Source organism: Natrix helvetica (genome assembly GCF_964273705.1).
Source record: "Natrix helvetica genome assembly, chromosome: 14".
NCBI lineage: Eukaryota > Metazoa > Chordata > Lepidosauria > Squamata > Natricidae > Natrix > Natrix helvetica.
The window spans coordinates 11,246,697-11,269,102 of record NC_138564.1 but is presented as its reverse complement, the minus strand read 5'-3'; the positions used below and the strand labels follow the sequence as shown (position 1 = coordinate 11,269,102).

The following is a 22,406-nucleotide window of genomic DNA, read 5'->3' as shown; positions in this document are numbered from 1 at the left end:
GTCACAAAATCCACTGGGGTTTGAAATGCTCAATAAATTGCGTGCCGGCGGGTGTCGCACATTGGCGGTTGGGACACGTATTTTGAGTGACAGGGAGCTGCAGCAGAGGGATGAAAAATCCACACGCACCTCCAGAGCCGGGGGTTGCTGGACACCTGCCCTATACAGAGATGTGATTTGGGGGGGGGGGCTTCGGTGCCTCTTTGCACTTCTAACTATCTTAAATACAGCTTTTATCCCCACCTTCATCTTTTGAAACACACCCAGGCCAGCTAAGTTCACAACCCCCAAAACGGAGGCTACCCAATGTATCATCAAGCCAAGACTTTGGACCACAGATGAGATGTTCACTGCTTTATTGGATGGTTTGGACGTTTTTTTTTTTTTTAAAATGACCTTTATTGACAAAAATTTAAAACCATGGCCAAAAAAAAAAAAAATGATACAGAACTTTATAAAGAAATCTGAATCCTAGCCCCAGCTAAGGAGAGGCTTCCGTTATCGAGAAGGAACACAACGTCTTAGTCTAGCTTAGCACCAACGAACAAAATTAAGACCAGAGTAGCTAAAGACCATCTGTGTCTTTCGTGGGCAACTCCACAAATCTTATGTTTCGGGCCAGTTTCATTGGTTCCCAGTTTCTTCTCTTCTATGAAAGAGAAGATGGTTGAAGGTCTACATTGGATCACGACTCTCAAGTCGTGCGGAAAGCTCTAGAAACTTTCTAGAACATCTAGAAAGTCTGGGAAATTCTAGACAGGTAGAGGTGGAGGCCCATCAGCCTGTGGGAGTGAGAAGTCACCTTCTACCAATGCATTTGAGAAGTCAACACTAACCTTCTCCACTCCAGATCACCATCAAAAGGGCTTGGATTGGCCAGTGGAGTGGGTCAACCTCCCCCCCCCCCTTTCATAGCAATCTGATTGGCTAGGAAAAGGAGGGGGAAGCAGAAACACCAGGATGGCGACACAATCCTTCTCTTCCGAGCAGGAGGCGCGTGGGGCGATAAGGCATCTAAACTCAACCTTCTCGCTGGTCTCCAAGGGGAGACCTCACAAGAGGTCTCCAAGGGGTGGAAAGATAAAGGATACACTGCGTGTCACCCAACACCCTGATGGGACTTCTCTACTTCCATCCCACACTCCGTACAACAAAAGACACACTTTGTGAGTTCTTCATTTTCCAGGCGGTTATGATTTTCGTACCAGGGAAAGGCCGTAGCTTAGTTTGTCGTTCAAGAAAGCTTAAGAAGAAGAAGAAGAAGAAGGCACTTTGAAGGCATCAAGGCTTCCAAAAAGCAGGGAGCTTTTTCGACCCACGTTTTTCTCCCAACCCCAACCTGTCCCCGTCCCTGTCCCCGTCCCCCCCAAAAATATTGGACAGCTAATGCTTCAGATTCATGTTGGTTGTAATACTGCTCACCGGACTCCCATGGGACCAGAAGGAAAGAAGGGAAGTTGCAAGAGCACCAAAAATAAGCTTATTTCTCTCCTTTTAGCAGCCACAGAACTAAAGGACACCGAGGTCCCAAGTTCTCTCTCTTCTCTCCTCCTTTTGGTCACTCCTCCAGGAATGTTTAAATTGAAAAACAAAATTAAAACCCAGTGTTTCCTACTCTTAACATCGTGCACTGAAAAAAAAGGGCACCAGGATGGTTTGGTCCTCCAGATACATTGGGGTGATCATCTCCTGAAGGCCCTCAAGCAATCATCTAGAGAACATTGTTTCTGGAGGACATCGTCCTTTCCTTGCGGGGCATGGAATGCAAATTCTAATCCCGCCCCCAAGGATGCTTTTAGAAATCTCAGAATATGTGCAAAATTAGAGGATGAGAGGATACCTCTCCCTCTTGACCAAGGAGCAGGTCATTGTGTATGGGAATTTGTCTGAGGGTCTCTAGAGAAAAGCAGCTAATCAAGGACCACTAAGACAGCTAAGAAGACCAGAAGAAGCAAGTAACACTGAAATCTAGAGAATCCCATCCCTGTTGGGTCAATCAAACAACAAGGCACCTGTTTCTCCCCTGGGAGAAATGGAAGGTATCCTCAGGTGAGAACCTTGTCCTCCAGGCAAATACGAGTCCCCAGAAAGATAATTTGGCTTGCAGAGAAGGTGGGCTGCCATACTCCCTCTCTCCCTCCCTATCTCTCTCTCTCTCCAGGAACATCCGTGGGGAGTAAGGCTGGACCAGATCCATCAGTTTGGCTTCTGAAACCCACAGCTGAGACCAAGGAAGCCCAGGGGGTTATTTCCCAGCCTCCTGGCGTTTCTGGAGCACTTCAATGACCTCGTCAATGCCGTCTTCTGGAACCTGGAGGGAACAGAACGGGGGAGAAAAAATCTGGTTGCATTGACGCCTTTCAGGAAATACAAAATATAAGGAAGGCCCAAGTTATTTTGGAGCGATCGTCTTCGGATATGTAATCAGTTTAATTATTGCTGTTAAGAACAACATTTTTGTCTTATTAAATTGGCTGCTATATTATTCTGACTGGGGGAAGGGAAGGGAAGGGAAAAGAAGGGAAGAGAAGAGAAGGAAAGAGAAGGAAAGGAAAAGAAAAGAAAGGAAGGCAAGGGAAGAGAAGGAAAGGAAAGGAAGAGAAAGGAGAGGAAAGGAAGGGAAACGAAAAGAAAGGAAAGGAAGGGAAGAGAAGGAAAGAGAAGGAAAGGAAAGGGGTTTTAATTTACACTCATAGTCACATCTTACACCTCAAAACAACTCCAAACGATCAAAGTTTGATCTAATGGTTAAGATACTGGGCTAGAAACCAGGAGACGGAGAGTTCTAGTCCCAACGCCTTAGCCATGAAAGCCAAATGAGTGAGCCAGTCCCTTCCCTCAACCCACTTCCCGGGGTAATTGTTGTGGGGGGGGGGGAAAGGAGGAGGAAGGCTCCCCACCTCGAGGTGTTTATAAACAACAATAAAGGTGAAATCATATCAATAAAAAATCAGGAACCCTCAAAACCACAAATGCTTCAACCTCAGGATGTCCTCAAGCCCTTCGTGGCTTACCAGGGCGTGGTCAAAGTTGAAGGTGCTGATGTAATAGGCAGAGATGTCCGCGCTGGCCAGCGGCTCAGCAATCTGGGCCACGATCCCACATTCATCTGAAGAAGAGAGGAGGAACAGGGAGAGGCATCAACTTAATGCTGGGCCAACCTTCTCAGGTGTTGTGGCTCACTGGCAGCCAACAGCAGTTCCTTAGCTGTTCCCTTCAGCTGGCCACTCGGCGCAGGCGCACACTGGGAACAGGCTCCAGCTGTTCCTCTGCCTCACTCATGTCTGACTCTGAAGGCAGCTGAAGGCCCCTCTCTGCCTCCGACGCAGAGCCCTCATCTGAGCCTTCCCCAGACTCCAGGACTGGCCCAGGTTCCTCCCCAACCTCCTCACGGTCCGAATCCTCTGCCAGCTCCCCTGGTGGGCCACAACACCAAGAGACTCTATTAGCTACACAACACCATCATCACTGATGGGAAAGAAAATATAACGCAACTCACCAAAGCCCAGGGGCTGTCCACCAATTCTTACCATCCTCCAGAGTTCTCCTGAGGAACTGGTCAACAACAGGTCGCTGGGGAACCTGGGAAAAGGAGAGGAAAATCTTGATGTCTTTGTGAAGTTTCCAAACGATGACCTAATTAATTGACGAGCCTCGAGACAAAGTTCAAAAGAAACCCAGTCATTTATTAGGATCAACATTTTGGCAGAGCCAAAACTGATTTCTGGTTAATGGTCTTTGCACTTTACTCCTATCTCTCCCCCCCTCCCCTCAGTCTGTGTCATAAATCATATCCACCAACGAGGTTGTAGAAATATGCGACCCGACTCTGGCCGAAGGTCTGCATGGAATCCTCTCTCCCATCCATGTCAACTTGATAATAGGCATGGTAATGCTTTACAAGTTGACATCCTTCTCCACAACATTATCCATTGGAGGGTCAGGCATCATCCTTGAAAAGGATGACCGGAAATCTTTACTTATTGTAACGGGCGTTTAAAAACAGAATTTTGAAAGTCCGGCAGAAATTCTTCGTTCCCCGCTCTTACATGGAAGAGAATCAAGTTGGGGTGATCTTGAGTTTCTTTCTCACCCTTTCCTACTTCCCATGGCTAAGCTGAGAAAACTTCACTATTACAAGAACAACACGGAATAACAGAGTTGGAAGGGAACTTGGGGATCTTCTACTTCAATCCCTCCCCAAGCAGGAGACCCTCTAACTTCCTGGAGAAATGGCTGTCCAGACTCTTCTTAAAAGACTTTTGGGTGATGGAGCATTCACAACTTCTGGAGGCAAGTCCTTCCACCGATTGATTCTTCTCACTCTTCAGGACTTCCTTCTTAGTTCTAGGTTGCTTCTCTCCTTGATGAGTTTCCATCCGTTGTTTCTTCTTCTGCCTTCTGGGGCTTTGGAGAATAGGTTGACACCCCCCCCCTTTTTTTTCCTTGTGGCACCCCTCAAATATGGGAACCCTGCTCTCATTCTACCCTTAGTCCTGCATTCCTCTTTCAAGATCATCTCCATACACCTCTAAACAAGTCAAAGTGTTAATGCCACTTTATAAGACCTTGGGAAGGCCACACATGGAATCCTGCATTCAGTTTTGGTCGCCACGATGTAAAAAAGATGTGGAGACTCTAGAAAGAATGCAGAGAAGAGCAAGAAAGAGGATGAGGGGACTGCAGGCTAAAACATATGAAGAACCGTTGCTGGAACTGGGTATTCTAGTTTAATAGAAAGAAGGACTAAGGGAGACATGATAGCAGTCTTCCGATATCTCAGGGGTTGCCCCAAAGAAGAGGGAGTCAAGCTATTCTCCAAGGCACCTGAAGGCAGGACAAGAAGCCATGGGTGGAAACTAATCAAGGAGAGAAGCAACTTAGAACTGAGGAGAAACTTCCTGACAGTGAGAACAATTAACCAGTGGAACAGAAGTTGCCTCCAAAAGTTGTGAATGCCCCTACACTGGAAGTCTTTAAGAAGATGCTGGATAGCCATTTGTCTGAAAGGGTATAGGGTTTCCTGCCTAGGCAGGGGGTCGGACTAGAAGACCTCCAAGGTCCCTTCCATCTCTACTATTGCATGGTAAATGAGAATCCATCTTTCAACAAACCTATGGAGCCTCATTGCAGGCGTTGTGAAGGTTGCTCCTGGTGTAATTACTGCTACTCAGAGGATTGCAATCCTCCAAGCCACGGGAAGCACAAAACTCCCCTCCGTTGCGGCACTCACTTTTTCTTGGTCTCTGCGTCCATGACGATGGAGATGTAGCCCTCAATCAGTGAGAAGGCGAAGAACGTAATGGACTCCTGGCTGCTAGCAGCTCCATCCTTTGGTGGGCTGAAAAGGCCAAAGAAAGAAATCCCGACGTCAAATGTTGGGCCATAAATGGTCTCCTATTTCGGACGCGTGGGGTGGAAATGAAAGCTGCTTCAACAGGACTTTTCCACTGCTGTAAAAGCAAGGACGAGTGGCCCTCCCAAATTGGAGTTTACACCGGACAATCTGATCACAGCAGAAAAAGAAGATTAGGAACGTTCTGTAGCAGAAGAAGAGGCTGAGTTGGAAGGCGGGGTAAAAGGTGTCATCAGTTTAGAATCGTTGCCTTGTCACAAAAGAGCCCAGCGCAGCCCTGTGAATTCCATTGAGCCTTATCTATTGCCAATTTGGCTCTGACAATTAGAGCAATTTGGCTCTGACAATCATATGGGCAGTCCTTGACTTACAACCATTCCTTTAGTGGCGGTTCAAAGTTACGACGGCACTGGAAAAAGTGAGTTATGATTGCTTTTCAAACTTACAAACCGTTGCAGTATCCCCATGACTAAAAATCCAGATGCTTGGCAACTTACTCATATTTATGACGGTTGCAATGTCCTGGGGTCACCTTTGCCGACCTTCCGAGAAGCAAAATAACGAAGAAGACGGATTCCCTCCACAACCCTTTTTACTAACTTAACCAGGCGGAGATTCAAGGTCGTAAAATGAAACAAAACTCGCTTAAGAACAGTCTCACTTAGCAAGGGAAAATTTAGGCTCGACTGTCATAAGTTCGAGGACTACCTATACACCCTGGCTAAGAGCTACTCCTGGTAGATCTTCCCTTTTTCTTAGCAACCTTCTTTTTTCCTACACACACACACACACACACAACCAGCACACATCAATCACCGACCTGGCGGAGTAGAAGAGGACATCGATGAGTTTTGTAGCAATGGCGGGCAAGGTTTCGGGGGCGATGCTGAGTATGCAGAATCTGTTCTGAGGAGTCTGAATGGGATGGACCGTGGCGTTGAACTCTGGGAAGGAGAGAGAGAGAGAGAGAGAGAGAGAGAGAGAGAGAGAGAGAGAGAGAGAGAGAGGGAGGCAGACACTGTCAGTCCTCTCTCAGTCTGATCCCTTAGAAAGAAACACCCTCGACTCCAATGATGAACCGTTCCACTGATTAATTGTTCTCTTTTTTTTTTAAAAAAAAATAGTTTTTATTAAACATTTTTACCTTTAAAAACAGGGAAAAAAACCACAACAGCAAAAAGAAAAGAAAAGAAAGAACAAACGTAACCATATACAAAATAGCGATATAGCCTTCCGAATCACCCTGCGTGTTTAGCCTTTGTAAGTTCTCCATTCTCCATCACCTTCGGTTGCTATCGGTTTTAACCTCTGTAGTAATGTAATAACTGTTGTACTAACAATTATAATGACATTAATTGTCCCTATCACCATGGTATTTACATTGTGGTCAGTACTTCTAAGTTTGATAGTCATTAATAATTTTAGCAGCTTAGAGCTAAGAACTCCTTAGCTCTAAGCTGCTTCTCTCCTGGAACTCTCTCCCCCTGTTCCTTCTTGTCCTGCCCTCGGGTGGGTTGCAGAATAGGTTGACCTCTTCTTCTCAGTCCTTCGAATATTGGAAGTCCTCAAGTAACTGGAATGATTCCGATTCAACCATAGAAAAAACCCTACCTTGTTTGGCTCTATGGAACCCGTTGCTTAGGACTTCACAGTTTGCAGGGGCCAGTTCTCCATTCACCTCCTTGTAAATCTCAAATTCTCCGGCCAAGGTGTGGATCACCACGGGGAGGTCCTTCTCCCGTACCTGGAAGGCAGACCAAAGATCACCCAAAATTGCAGCATCATCGCGGCTTGGAACGGCTTCCATTTCTCCTGCTTGAGCGAGGGGTTGGACCAGGGATGGGATTGGAAAAGGTTAGCAACCGTTTCCTATTATTTCTTGGCTACCGTCTATTTCGCGCTTGCAAAACGATTCAAATGCAATAAAGGTTGTTAGACATGGAATATGTAGAACGTTATATATAGAATGAAGAAAACAATAATATAAATGCGCATAGATGTATAAAGGTATAGCTACACCAGACCTACGTGTACAGGTAAAAGGATCGCAACAGATATGTAAAAGAAGGGTCATGTGTCGCAAAAGATGTGAAGTTTGCATAAACAAAATAAAAAGTTTTTTTTTTTTTAAAAAAAAGGGAAATTTTAGCAACCGTTTCTCTGTCCAGTTTGCTGGGTGGGCGTGGCCATGGGAGGGCGTGGCGTACTCCGCCTCCTCACGGTGGGGGGAATGTTTTCACCCTCCCCAGGCTCTGGAGGTTTTTTGGCTCCGGAAGCCAAAAACAGACCGGTTTCAGGACTTCTGGAACTTGCGGTCGGCCCGTTTTTTGCCCTCTCCAGGCTCCACGCGAGCCCTCTACTTAACTGGCATGATGAATGGGCCACATAGAGACTCCTGGGAGGGGAGGGGCAGAGTGGGCATGGCCAGCCGGTGCTTGCAACTACCAGTTTGACGAACCGGATGAAAAATTAGCATCCTGTTCGGCTGAATCCCACTCTTGGGTTGGACTAGAAGACCTCCAAGGTCCCATCCAACTCTGTTATCCCGAAATCTTGACTTAATGCTGGTTGGCTAGCTTCTCCCTCTCTGTGTCAGCCACACCACCCTCCCGTTTACTTTTGAACCCCCCCCAACCCCCCCCCCCCCCGAGCTCTGGAACCGGCTTCCCCCACAAAGCTCACCAAAATAAAATCGGTCTGATAGGTGGACAGCATTAAGACGGAGACGTTATGTTCAGCCAGGGGCGCAATGACGGATTTGGCAATCTTGGTGACTCCTATGGGCTGGCTGAGGGAGGCGCTGCCGTTAGACGAGACGTTAAGCACTAGCCAGGTGGAATCCACCACTTGTAGGTACTCAGAGGCGTGAAGTTCTGGAAGAAAGGAGAGAAAACGTCACGAAGGCGGCTTACCCAGAAGACGGAATCATAGGAATGAAAAAGAATCATAGAGTCGGAAGGGACCTTGGAGGTCTTCTAGTCTGGGGGGTCGCCGACCTTGGTGACTTTAAGACTTGTGGACTTCAACTCCCAGAATTCCTCAGCCAGCTGGAATTCTGGGAGTTGAAGTCCACAAGTCTTAAAGTTGCCAAGGTTGGAGACCCCCTAATTTAAGGCATCCGGGGGGGGGGGGGGGGAAAGGAGTTAAATAAGGAAATGTGATTTATGACACAGACTGAGGGGAGGGGAGACACAGGGGTAAAGTTCATACACAATCAGATTTGGCTCCGAGCGGCCAAAATGTTGCTCCTAATAAATGACTGGATTTCTTTTGAACTTTGTCTCGAGGCTCGTCAATTAATTCGGGCCTCTTTTGGAATCTTCACACCCACTTGGAAAAGAAAGTTATAAGCTGACATGGAGACGACCGGAAACTCAGAAGAGGTCTCCTTTAAATTGGGTTAAACATTAAAATATTTTGCTTTTTCGGATGACTGGATCTTTTCGGTAGAGCTGGGAGCCTGTTAATGGTCCTCAGAGGGTCAAAGGGTTCCATTGAGAAGGAATTTGCAAGGGGGGGGGGGCAGGAGAAAACAAAATGGTGCCCTCCTTTTCCCCAATCACAATTCCTCACCCCCACCAAAAAGGACACCACATCTAAGAAAGGAGATGTCTTAGCCAAATCTTAGATATACCACCCAGAATCCCCTCCACCCAAAAGGACAAGGACACCTTCTAAATAAATACCACACAAAGGTTAGGAGGTTGCATTTACTGGAGCCATTCAAAACAACCCAACCCCAAAAGATCATTATTCTTCCACTTTCTGCTTTTCCTTTTCCTCCCTTTCTCTCCAGGCAAGCAATCCCCTTGAAAGAATTTCCAAACAGTATAAAAAACCATCAATGATACAGTTAAATAATATAGGTGCTATCTTTCTACTCTTCTTTTGTCCTCTTCAGCTCATCCCTTCTTTTTTTTCATCCCTTCCTACCTTCTCTTTCTCCCTCTTATCCTTCCTTCCCTCTCCCCTTCCTTCCCTATTTTACTTTGTCCCCATCTCTTCTCCCTTCTTTTTCCCCTCCTTCCCTCCTTCTTTCCTTTCTTTCCTTCTCTATCCCAGTTATGCCCCTTCCTTCCTTCCCTATCTGAGTTATGCTCTTTCTTTCCTTCCTTATCCCAGTTATGCCCCTTCCTTCCTTCCTCCCCTCCCTATCCGAGTTATGCTCTTTCTTTCTCTCCCTCCCTCTCCCAATTATGCCTCCCTTCCTTCCTTCCCTTCCTTCCTTATCCTAGTTATGCCCCTTCCTTCCTTCCCTCCCTCCCTCTCCCAGTTATGCCATTTCCTTCCTTCCTTCCTTCCTTCCTTTCCTTCCTTCCTTCCTTCCGTCCGTCTGTCCTTCTTTCCCTTCCTCTCCCAATTACGCCCTTTCCTTCCTTCCATCCTTCCTTCCTTTCCCTCCTTCCTTCCTCCTTCTCTCTCTCCCTCTCCCAGTTATGCCCTTCCCTCCCTCCCTCCCTCCTTCCTTCCCTCCCTCCCACCTTCCCTCCCTCCCTCCCTCTCCCAGTTATACTCTTTCTTTCTTTCCTTCCTTATCCCAGTTATGCCCCTTCCTTCCCTCCCTCCCTCTCCTAGTTATGCCCTTTCCTTCCTCCCTCCCTCCCTTCCCCCTTTATGTCAGTCTACAACAGTAATAAAGATTTGATTTCATTCAAACTCTTCCCCCCCCCCCCTCCCCAGACAGCCAGATTCTCTCCCTCTTGCCCCTCCCTGGCCGTTCCAGGAAGCATCAGGGGAGTTTCCTTCACCCTATCCCCACATGTGAGCCTTGTTCCCTGGGAACAGCACGAAGTTCTTCTCCCAGCCTTGGAAAATCACCCCTTCCCTCAGCCTTGCCAACCTGCAGCCAAGGCCGTGCTGCAGCGGTCAGCAAAGACTGGCCAGTGGAGTTGTTTTCCGTTCCCTGTGCTCCACTGGGCAAGTGGAACATCCTGAGATAAACATCTGTTCCCCTTCATCCTTGGAAATATACACAGGGGGGCAGCCAAGCGATTGTTCCCTTTCTTGGAATTTGGGGAACCTCCCAACCAAAGAGCCGAATAGAAGCAGAGCGACCGTTTCCATTTTTTTCCAGGGCTGCAACTTCCTCCACTTTGGTCGGCCGGGGCATTTCCACCCGGGAATTCTAGGAATTGGAATCCAAACATCTGGAGGGCACCTCTTGGCCTGCCTCAAAATAATCCCATTCTTGTTGGACTGATTCTGTTCTACAGAGGATTTATTGAGCATCTCATCTGCACCTCCATAACTGCCTGGATTGGTTCTGCAACCCAACAAGACAGACAGAGATGTCAGAGGAGAATCAGAACTGCAGAAAAAACAATGGCTGACAACCTGCCTTCCATTGAGGACCTGCACACTGCACGAGTCAAAAAGAGGGCTGTGGAAATATCTACAGACCCCTCACATCCTGGACATCAATTGTTTCAACTCCTGTCCTCAGAACGACGCTATGTAGCACTGCACACCAGAACAACTAGACACAAGGAGAGTTTTTTCCCTGAACGCCATCACTCTGCTAAACAAATAATTCCCTCACCAATGTCAAACTATATGTGGTTTTGATGATGTGTAAAGGTAAAGGTTCCCCTCACACATATGTGCTAGTCGTTCCCTACTCTAGGGGGCGGTGCTCATCTCCGTTTCAAAGCCGAAGAGCCAGCGCTGTCCGAAGACGTCTCTGTGGTCATGTGGCCGGCATGACTCAATGCCGAAAGCGCACGGAACGCCGTTCCCTTCCCACCAAAGGTGGCTCCTCTTTTTCTACTTGCATTTTTTACCTGTTTTCGAACTGCTAGGTTGGCAGAAGCTGGGACAAGTCACGGGAGCTCACTCCATTAGGCGGCGCTAGGGATTCGAACCGCTGAACTGCCGACCTTTCTGATTGACAAGCTCAGCGTCTTAGCCCCTGAGCCACCGTGTCCCTTTTTGATGATTAGAAAACCAATTGGATCATAGGAAAAAAGGCAGCTTTTGGGGAAAAATCCTAGAGTGGAGTAGTTTTGTAGTTTCTACTATGTATCTGCTGTAAAAGAAATTGACACTCTTTCCTCTCCATTCCTTCCCTCATCCCTCCCTTCCCTCTCTTAACCTTTAACCCATTGGATGCTGTTAAGCAGCTCCTCACTCCAGGCTCCCAGCATGACGGGATTCCTTCTGATGGGTCCCTTAATCTCTTGCAATCCCTTTCTCTCCAACCCATCTGTGCTGCAGGAAGGGAGGGGGGAAGAAAAAAAAACCATGGCACCCGTACCGACCGTCCCGGCAGTCACATCCCCGAGGCATGCGGTGAAGGTAGGAAATAGTCAGAAATGGGCTACAAATGTTTTGTCTTCAGTCCTGGCCACAGCTGAACAAGTGGTCAGTAAATGAGGAATACCTGTACTCATACCTTTGAAGCCATCTTCATCCAACATGATCGTGTAGTCTTCGGGAGTCTCGGTTAAGCTGAAAAATCTACACCTTGGGAAAAGAGGAGAGCGCCGAGTCAGGCTTATGAACTCCTTCCGTGAAATTTTCCTCCCTTTGGACACAAATTGGAAAAAAATCGCCACCAGGCACCACTAGGCAGAATTCGAATCAAGGCCCCATCCGTCTCAGGATGCAGACTTCCGAGTCGCAGCTGATCGTCGGAAATACGGCTTCGCCCGAACCAGTAGCATTTTTTAACTACCGGTTTGAGTGAACCAGTCCGAACCGGTAGTATTTCACCCCTGCGCCAGGCCGCGACTTACCACTGTCATTCCTGCCTCGCTTTTGGGCATAAGTCAACCTGTATTCTTGTTTTTTCTCTCTTTGTCCTTTTCTTTTTCTTTCTCTGTTTTCTTCCTTCTTTTCTTTCTTTCTTTCTTTGTCTCCCTTCCTCCGTCCCTCTCTTTTTTTTTCTTTCTTTCTTTCTTTCTTTCTTTCTTTCTTTCTTTCTTTCTCTCTTTCTCTTTTCTTGTTCTCTTTCTTTTCCTTTCTTTCTTTCTCTCCCTTCCTCTGTCCCTCTCTTTCTTTTTCTTTCTTTTTCTTTCATTCTCTCTCTTTTCTTCCTCCCTCCTTCCCTCCTCCTCCTCTCTCTCTCTCTCTCTCTCTCACACACACACACACACTCCAACAAAATTTCTCAGGCTACCTCTTCAGCTTGAAAAAACAAAAACCCACCGACACTAACCAGGGCCTCTTAAGCAATGGGGGGGGGGGGGGGGAAACAACCCAGCTGCACTCAACCGCAGTCACACAACACAAAGCCTGTTTAACCACAACACAAAGCGCTCTGCCCCTTTTTATCTGACACACAACTTGTTTATTCCCTTGCAAGAGTCTGAGAAAGGGGGGGGGGGAGATTGTTTGAGCAGATCCGATGGGCCGGAATGAAATGGATTTGCTGATTCATGTGAAAGGCTTAAGAGTTGGTGCATGTAACATCCAGCTCACTGGTGGCAAATCAACCACAAATGGAGGTTGTTGTCCCCCCCCCCCCAAACTTGGCACCGCAAAAGGATTAAGCCAGATTTTTGGAAACCGTTTCAGGCTTCGACAGAAGAGAATATTGGTAGCTCAGGGTTCAACTGTGGGGTCCTTGATATTTTAGTGATTTTCTTGCAGACGTTTCATGACCCAACTAGGTAACATTATCAGTGCCAGTGGCTTTCAGGTTTGTTTATCACGCTGCTTTTCAAAACAGCAACAAAACTCTGTTTTTTTCCCTACAATTTGTAGCCATGAGAGAAAGAACTGTAAACGTAAAGCAAACAACTTTAACTTAGGCAGGGCAGAGGACAGCTCCTCGCTTTCTCTAATGAATAATGTTAGAATCCCAATACAAGTACGGTAGTCCTCATTTAGCAACAGCAATTGGGAATGGCCACTTGGTCATTAAGCGAAGTTGTGTACGTTGTGCAACTACGACTGCGTTTACGACCCGACTTCAGCTTGGCTGGTTGGGGAATTTGACCATTTGATGAGACCATTGAAGCGGGATGATATAAGTTCACCTGGATTTATACCACCTGAGGTTGGACTAGAAGATCTCTCAGGTCCCTTTTTATGATGATATATCTGGCTGGAGAATTCTGGGAGTTGGGAATCCCCCCCCCCCCATCTTGAAGAGGCTAAGTTTCAAAAACACTGAGCTAAAAATACCGAATCGTTTCACTGGCCGGCCAGATTTGGGGAGAAACAGTTCACCAGGTGAGTTAAAATTCACATCCAAAAGAAAAAAAACCAGGTCTCAGGTGAGAAGGAAGGAAAGAGGAAAAGCCAAAGAAGAAAGGCAAAAGAATATCAAAGGGGAACTTAAGGGAAAAACAAGACAGTGAAGAAATCTCATTTGCAAATTACCTGGTTATCACAGATGATCGCAATGCCATAAGAGCGACTAAGCAAGCCATATTTTTCTTCCATAGTTGCCAGAAATATTTTTTTCTCCTTTTCAATAAGGCTACAAATAGGGGTTATAAAAACTGAAACCATTTCACATCCGGGAGAAAAAAAAGCAACAATATTTTTTCCCCCTAGCTTAATGTTGATTTAAGTTGCCTCCTCGCTGCACAAAGATTAGATTATTATTTTTTTTCATCCTAACAGCCAGTTTTAGTTTTTCAGTTTGGAAACTTTTTCCGGACTTGTTTACAGTTGCAGCCTTAAGGCTTTTCAAAAACAAGAACAGGAATTTGTTGTTTTTCTAGGATGCGTAGCCATCTAGCCATCACAGGAAGAAGTATAAATGTAAAACCAAACAAACAAGAAAAGAAAACAGCCATTTGAAACCGAGCAAGGCAAAGGGTGCAAAACGCAACACTATATTTTCCAGAATAATTTTATTTGAAATCCGCACTTAGGAACATGCTTAGCGACAGTTTTGGGCCTCTGCACAATTTCAAACTCTTGCTTTTTCAGGGCAAACCTTAATATATTTTTTTCCCTTTAAAAACCACTAAAGAGGGAGGGGGAGTGAGCTAATTATTTGGCTTCCTTTTTGGAAGCTGCAGAGTTGAAAGAGTTAAGCAGCCAGCTAAGACGCGGAGTAAAGTACCTAAAGGAAGTAGGAAACGGCTTGCAAAGCAGGAATTGGTGGAAAACAATAGGTAGTAATGCCAAGGAACTGAAGAAAGACACCAGGCTAAGAATAAATTAGAAAACAGAATTAGGCCGTACAAAATTACAAGGAAAAGAGAGCAGGCAAGGAAGGAAAATTAGGAGAAAAGAGGAAAGTAAATTGTACAGCGGGCAAAGAAGACGGGTCAAGCTATGGTCCAAAGAACCAGAAGGCAGGACAAGAAGCAATGGATGGAAAGTTACAAAAGAGAGAAGCTAAGCTAGAACTAAGGATACATTTCCAGGCAGTGAGAACCATTAACCGGTGGAACTGCTTGCCTCTAGAAATTGTGTGTATTCCATCCCTGGAGGTTTTCAAGAAGAGACTGGACAATCCTTTGTCTGAAATGGTACAGGGCTTCCTGCCTGAGCAAGGGGTTGGACTAGAAGACCTCCAAGGTCCCTTCCCACTCTGTTATTTGGGTTTTTTTTAATCTTCTGTTACAAATTTCACCCTGATTGCAAATTCTGAGCTGGCAGGCTTCAGTTTTATCTCCAAGTGTGCAAAACAACTTATGAAACAGAAGTTGTGAGCCAAACAACTCACTTGGGTGCTGATAGGGAGTCAAACCCTACAGATGTTCTTGAACGATGTCTCTGAAAATCCTCTCTCAAAACACACACAAACACACAAACACACACACAAGTTAGAAAACTAAAGAGAAAATTTTCCGCTGTCTGAGATTCTTTGCTTAAAGGCCGGATAGCAAGGAAAACAATAACAAAAGATAAAGGAAAGTTACCTCCCCAAAAAAGCTTCAGCTAATCCTAGCTGGGTGGGAAGCAGAATTCCCCAATCATTATACAGGTAGTCCTCGATTTACCACCACTATTGAGACCTACCTACCTGTTGCTAAGCGAGACATGTTAAGGAAATTGTGCCGTTGTTTTTTTCTTGCCGCCGTTGTTCACTGAATCTGTGCGCTTGTTATGTTAGCAACGCGATCGTTAAGCGAGTTGGGCTTCCCCATTGACTTTGCTTATCAGAAGGTCGCAAAGCGGGGGGGAGGTCCTCCCCTCCCAAGCAACTGCAACGGTCATAACTATGAAGCGATTGCCAAGAGTGTGAATTTTGATCGCCTGACCCTGGGGGTGCTGCAACGGTTGTTAAGTGTGAACAACGGTGATACATCAGTTCAAACGGTCCCTAAACGAACAGCTGGAAGTCGAAAACAACCTGTAAATGACTCAACTACCTCCTAATTCTACAAATGAGGTGAAGTAGCATTTTTATAAACCCGAATTCTCCCACAAAACAGAAACTACAAGGTAAAGGTTCCTCTCGCACACATGTGCTAGCCGTTCCCGACTCTAGGGGGCGGTGCTCATCTCCGTTTCAAAGCCGAAGAGCCAGCGCTGTCCGAAGACGTCTCCGTGGCCATGTGGCCGGCATGACTCAATGCCAAAATTTGCACGGAACGCTGTTCCCTTCCCACCAAAGGTGGTCCCTATTTTTCCACTTGCATTTTTTACGTGCTTTTGAACTGCTAGGTTGGCAGAAGCTGGGGCAAGTTTATTTATTTATTAATTCAATTTATAGGCCGCACCCTCTCCACCAAGGGAGCTCACTCCGTTACGTGGCGCTAGGGATTCGAACCTCCAAACTGCCGACTTTTCTGAGCGACAAGCTCAGCATCTTAGCCCCTGACCATGCGTCCCTTGGAGCATTGATATAAAACCCCAATATTTCTTGATTTAAAATAGCCCAATGATCTGGGCAGCTTAAAAACACCATCCACGAATCATAATATTTGCAAAGCGTCTCTTTGGACCATCCGTGCTGTAGATTTCCCCCCCCCCCACTCCCTAAAAAAAAGTTTGAAATACCAAAACAAATGCCAGAGAGAGTAAGGAAGCAGGTATTCTGCATCAATCCCCCCCCCTTTAAAAAAAACATACATTTTCTTTAATTTCTGCAATTCCAAGGACCCCCTGAAAAAAAACCAAAACCTTAAGAGAGAGAGAGAGAGAGAAAGAGAGAGAGAGAGAGAAAGAAAGAGAGGGAGAGAGAGAGAAAGAGAGAAAGAGAGAGAGAGAAAGAGAAAGAGAGAGAGAAAGAAAGAGAGTAGGAGAGAGAGAAAGAGAAAGAAAGAGAGGGAGAGAGAGGGAAATAGAGAGAAAGAAAGAGAGAGAAAGAAAGAGAGAGAGAGAGAGATCGGCTGCCAATTCTTGCAGTCAAGCGTTGGGGTGGGAAGAATTGAGGAAAAAATAAATTGCTTCAAGAAAGGAAAATAAATATAATTTGCTCCAAACAGGGGGAAAAAATTAATTGCTTCAAGACAAATCAGCCATTGGGTGGAAAAAATAAGACAAAAATAAGGATGGCTGTTTATTTTCCTTCAAGGCTTTTAAACTTCAAGGCTTTTAAACGTGGGGCCGTCCCATCCCGCTTATGCCAGGATCCGCACCCGTGTGCCCAGCGCCAAAGTAAATATGGGGAGTTTTTTTGGCTGCATTTAAGGTACGGGAAGGGATCCTCCCAAGTTAATTGGGGTCCATGGAGCCCCTCTTCAAGAACTGGGGAGCAGTTAAGCCCCCAAAACAGAGAAGCAATCACAAGCCACTGGCATCTTTTAAAAAGATTGAGCAAAACGCACAGCATTTGGGTTTTGGGTGGGGAGTCTGCATTCCTGAATTTAAGAGACAACAGCAACCTCCTTGGGGACGATGGGAATTGTAGTCCAAGAGCTCCGGAAGGGCCCACGTTGGAGGAAAAGATGTCAAAAAGATTTTATATTTAAATTTAAAAGACAATTTAAAAAGATTGTGCAGAATTGACAGCATTTAGGTTTTGGGTGGGGAGTCTGCATTCCTGAATTTAAGGGACAACGGCAACCTCCTTGGGGACGATGGGAGATGTAGTCTAAGAGCTCTGGAATTGCCCAGGTTGGAGGAAACACTTCTCATAAGAGACACCCCCAATTCCAAATTGGGTCGAACCCAACTCTTTGGCAGCAATTTCTTTACAGATCTGGTAGGCCACCTCTGGGCTTCTCCTTTGGAGTTCCCCCTGACTACAACTCCCATCGCCCCCAGCCAGTTGGTCTGCAGGGTGAGAGTCTAAGCAAAGCAAAAAAGAAAGATGGATATTGGGGGAAAGCTGGGGGACGGGTTCTCACCCCTTCTGGGCTAAAGTGAGAGCAACTGGCTGCAATACTCCACAGTATCTCCAGGTGGCAGTAGAAAGCACCTTCGTCGCCACCTACAGGGCTTCTGGAGTACTGCAGTCCAGCTTCTGATGCCTGGAAAGATTGTGGGCATCTTCAGAGGCTAGCAACAACCTCCACCATGGCAACAGACACAGCTCTGCTCTATCCACACGTGCACCGGACTTCCCCTTTCTTGCATACTTGTATACACACTTGTACAACACTTGTCTACAAATACACACATCAGGGCTCCCCCCTTAATTGGCAAGCAAACAGCAGAGAGAAGTTCTTTTTCCATGTCTACACTGGTCAGAATAACACAGTTGGGCAGGTCCTTAGGTACCCCCTCCCCAATTCGGAGCACGTGAGCAAACACCAGCTCTGATCCACACCAGTGGTCAATCCGAATCCCGCGGCCATAGGATTCCAACAATCCGCCTGCGCAGCCTCTCCAGCCCATCCACTCTTTGCGCTCTCCCTAATGCACCAACCCCCCCCCCCCTGCGCAGCTTCTCCGGCGTCCCCTCCCGTGACACGCCTGTCTGCATCCTCCCGAGTGTACCAACCCCCGCCTGCAGTGCACTCTCTGCAAGCCCATTCACAACGACACGCGTGTCTGCACCTTCCCGCGTGCACTAACCCCCCCCCCCCGGGCTGGGCAGCTTCTCCAGCCACTTTCCGCGACACGCGTGTCTCCGCCCTCCCTACGGCACCGACACCGGTGTCCGCACAGTCTCTCCAGCGGGCTAGCCACGGCGACACGCGCGTCTGCGCCTTCCCGCGTGCATTGCCCCACTTACCCAGCACCAGCCCACCTCCCCTGACACGCGTGTCGGCGCCCTCCCGACTGCCCTAAGGTCGCCCAGTCTCTCCGCCACCAGGCTAGCCTCGGGCGACACGCGCGTCTGCGCTCCCGCGTGCACCAGCTCGCCGCCCGCGCAGCCTCTCCAGCCCCGCCGAGACGCGTGTCTGCGCCTTCTCACGTGCGTCTTTCTACCTGCTGCGCTGGGGCAGGAGCAGCATCTTGAGCAGCGGGTGGGTGTAGAGCCAGAGGCCGCGGCGGGCCAGGCTCAGGACCCGCACGCGGGGCTCCAGGATCCGCAGCTCCATAGCGCAGCCAGCAAGGCCGGCGCTCAGCCCCAGCGCTGGGCTTTACGCAAGCCGGGCCCGCGGCGCCGCCTCCTTCCCCAGGCCCGGCCCGGCCCACGGGGTGGGGAACGCCGGCCCCGAACCACCCCCGGCCCGCCTTCGCCTTCGCCTTGGCTTGGCGCGCCTCTGAGCTGGTGCAGAGCGCTTTGGCAACGGCGCGCCCCTGGGGCTCCCTTCGCTTTCCTTGCGCGGGTGCTGAAAGAGAGCAGCCGGGCGTTCACACGACCCCTTCAGCCGCCGTGGGGTTTCGGGGATTGATGGCTAAGTAGGTCGGGTGCAGCCGCCTGAGACTTTAAGCTCCTTCCTTCCATCGTCTTCCTTCCTTCCTCCCTTCAACTTTCCTTCCTTCCATCATCTTCCTTCCTTCCTTCCTCCCTCCCTCCAATTTTCCTTCCTCCCATCATCTTCTTTCCTTCCTTCTCTCCCTATCATCTTCCTTCCTTCCATCATCATCTTTCTCCCTCCCTCCCTCCCTCCAATTTTCCAATTTGCTTATTTCCTCCCCATTTTCCTTTTTTCCTTTTATCCTTCCATTTCCCTCCTCCCTCCCTCCCAGTTTCCTTTTTCCTTCCATTTCCCTTTCCTCCTCCCTCCCTCCCATTTTCCTTCCTTCCCTCTCTCCTGTCTAAGAATCTTTCTCATTGTGTCTTTCAATTTTACTTTGTCTCCCTTAATTCTCCCTCCCCCCTCCCTTCCTCATTCCTGTCTTATAATCTTTCTCTTTATGTCTTTCAATTGTTCTCATGTCTTTCTCTTAATCTTTCCTTCCTTCCCTCCCTCCCATTTCCTTTTATTCCTTCTCACCCTCCTTCTTTCCTCTTATCTTTCATTATCTTTCAATTTTTCTCCTTTCTCTTAATCCTTCCTTTTTCCTCCCTCCCTTCCTCCTCCCTTCCTCTTATCTTTCTCTTTATTGCTTTCAATTTTCTCCTGTCTTTCTCTTAATCCTCCCTCCCTCCCAACCTTTCTTTTTCCTTTCTTTTGTTCCTTCCTTCCTCCCTTCCTCCTCCCTTCGTCTTATAATCTTTCTCTTCATCTCTTTTACTTTTTCTCCTGTCTTTCTCTTAATCCTCCCTCCCTTCCATTCAACCTTTCTCTTTTTCCTTCCTTTTGTTCTTTCCTTCTTCCTCCCTCCCTCCCTCCCTTCCTCATCCTCAGTGCCATGCCCACATTGTGCTCATCTACACACCTTCAACTTGAGGCGTTTCTAACGTTCTCCACTGCTCCCTCTGCGTGTTAACATTCCGGGAATGCAATTCTTTTCATCTCCCCGGCCTTTGATGGAAAAATGCAGATAATAGACCAAAAACCAGGCTGATTCGAGTTGCAACAGGCCCTCTAGGCGCCCACAGCAAATGTTCCTGCCACAGCTACGAGGACACAAGGGGGTGTTGCATATAACAGCCGGTTTTCCTGTTGCAGTTGCCACGAGCCTGGCCCAAAACTGATTAAACACAGACCTGCAAGGATCAGAACTGCTGGCCAGGTAAATTGAAGCCTGATGCCTGCAGAAGTCATGGGTGTTTAAAGAGGAGATGAAACAGCCATTTGTTTGCAATGGTGTAGGGTCTCCTACTTGAATATGGGGTTGGACTAGAAGACCTCCAAGGTCCCTTCCAACTCTGTTATTCTGGATTCTGCATGCTTGTATAAACGTCCTGCTGTTTGATTAGTTGAAATCATGCATGGTCCATTAAACCACGGATTAGAAACGCCACGAGGCTGGATTAATGTCACCTACTGAATCAAAACCAAGTAAAGCCATATTCTGGTTTCAGAAATAAAGGTAAACCAACTGTTGTGGCCCACCAGCGGCAGCCGATTCGGAGAGTGAGGAGGTTGGAGGGGAACCTGGGCCAGTCCTGGAGTCTGGGGAAGGCTCTGAGGAGGGCTCTGTGTCGGAGGCAGGGAGGGGGCCAAAGCCGTATGCCAGTTATCAGCTGCCTTCGGAGTCAGACATCAGTGAGGCAGAAGAACAGCTGGAGCCTGTTCCCGATGTGCGCATGCGCAGAGTTGCCAGACAAAGAGCTAAAGAACAGGGGTCGACTTGGTAGTACGGCCACAGGTGGACGGTGAATGTCCCCTCCCAGAGGGAATAAAAGAGGAGCGAAAGGGGAGTGGAGTTTGCAGGAGACCATTAGTTTGCTTCATTGGTTTGTGACTCTCCGAGACTCCTTGCCAAGTTTTGCAGAGATCGGCCTGGCAGCTCTCCAAGCCAGAGAAGTTCTGTGACTGTAAATCCTCCCTTGAAAGATTTGCTGGATGTGAATGAGCAGAATCCACATTAAATTAATAAAAGGGTTTTTTGTCGGGACAAGGAGTTTGCTTCAGGCTCTTGGGAAGCCTCACTCAGAACAGCAATGTGCTTTTCCTGAACTCTTTTGCGAACTGCTTCAAATCCCAAACAGCCGTTGGAAGGGTGGCAATGCACCTATTTCAGAACTGACATGTCGGCCGGGGGGGGAGGGGGGGAGGAAGGACACATCTGTTAAATTTTCCATGGTGAATGGGAGGATCACAAGAATCGGAGGAGCGACTGTTGAAAACTTGTCCAAATTGAAAAAAATAAATAAGTAAATTAATTTGAGAGCAGGTGTCTAACAGCAAGAGCTCACACCTTCCCAGGTGCCAACATGGTTTGGAAATGGAACACATTCCTGTCATAACCTATGGAGATTTGGGCTGCTTTCTCACAACCCATTCCCCTGTCCTTTTCAAGGATGTGGGGGCCCGTTACGTCCCCAAAATACGTAGATAGGGCAGGGCTCGAAAACCCATGCCCCTCCTAACCATACCGACGGGCTTCGAATCCCTAAAATCAGTCTGTTGCCCACGCAGCTCAGGGTGTCCATCTCAGAGCTATTCCGTCAGGCTAGTAAATTTACAACCCGGAGTAAAGGAGTTGCCTCATTGCCACAGCCCGACAGTGGAAAATTTCAGCGAATTTTGTGGAAAATTACAGGTAGCTGCAATTGGGAAATGGATAAAAAAGAAAGTAAGAAACTCATTGAATGGAGCGAAGAAAGCCTGTTCCGTCATTTTGGAACTTGGGAATATTTTTTATTGAATGTTTTCATCTTTAAAAACAGGGGAAAAAACACAAGAAAAAAACACAACACAAAACACACATAACAATATATAATAATCATACAGCCTTCTGTATCGGCTTTCCTATTAGAAACAAAAGATAGGTCTCAACAGCATCGTAGGTTGGTCTGGTAGGGCTTCCGTTGTACCTCTCTTAGCTTCTTCTGCAGGATAATCGCTTTTCTACCCCCAAAAATCTCCTTTGGATGCATCTCCCTGAAGGTGGATGCATCCTTTCCCCTAATCCCTAACTATTATTAATAACCTCAAGTAGGAGGTTAAACCGAGACGAGTTACTTATTGTTTCTGTGATCCATAGTAACTCTTCTCCTTCGATGATTAACTCACTCTGCTTTCTAATCACCCTCATCAAGTCAACACCAACATCTCGGCTACTGTAGCCCTCCCTAGCTTCATATTTATGGATTTCAGAAAGGAAGGGAAGGAAGAAAAGAAAGAAAGACGGAAGGAATGGAAGGGAGGAAGGAAGGAAAGAAAGAAAGAGGAAGGAAGGGAAGGAAGGAAGGAAAGAAAGTCCAGTTGCCTTTTGAAAAAACGCCTTTGGGTATGCCTAACCTAACTTT

At 47.3% G+C, this 22,406-nt stretch overlaps 1 protein-coding gene across 3 annotated transcripts; it reads right to left on the bottom strand.

The window, feature by feature from the left end:
- Window positions 1–339: 339 nt before the first annotated feature.
- CASTOR1 (cytosolic arginine sensor for mTORC1 subunit 1) lies at window positions 340–18,765 on the bottom strand. 3 transcript variants are annotated; one of them, XM_081966478.1, is made up of 9 exons: window positions 18,584–18,765; window positions 11,748–11,818; window positions 8,039–8,229; window positions 6,968–7,100; window positions 6,177–6,300; window positions 5,234–5,341; window positions 3,500–3,582; window positions 3,015–3,109; window positions 340–2,311 (listed from the first exon to the last, which is right to left on the bottom strand). In XM_081966478.1, the coding sequence occupies exons 1-9, from the start codon at window positions 18,694–18,696 to the stop codon at window positions 2,246–2,248; spliced, it is 984 nt and encodes a 327-aa protein (XP_081822604.1). In that variant the 5' UTR covers window positions 18,697–18,765; the 3' UTR covers window positions 340–2,245. The 3 variants fall into 3 exon arrangements, with proteins under 3 accessions (XP_081822604.1, XP_081822605.1, XP_081822606.1); XM_081966479.1 differs by lacking the exon at window positions 18,584–18,765 and adding an exon at window positions 13,682–13,809; XM_081966480.1 differs by lacking the exon at window positions 18,584–18,765 and adding an exon at window positions 12,091–13,505.
- Between the last annotated feature and the right edge of the window lie 3,641 nt (window positions 18,766–22,406).

Coding starts and splice junctions, on each gene's coding strand:
- CASTOR1 (XM_081966478.1), bottom strand. CDS start 18,696: ATGGAGCTGCGGATCCTGGAGCCCCGCGTGCGGGTCCTGAGCCTGGCC. Junction 5,342..6,176: donor GTCCTCTTCTACTCCGCCAG/GTCGGTGATTGA, acceptor TGGCCTTTTCAG/CCCACCAAAGGATGGAGCTG. Junction 3,110..3,499: donor TGGACAGCCCCTGGGCTTTG/GTGAGTTGCGTT, acceptor TCTCTTCTTCAG/ATGAATGTGGGATCGTGGCC.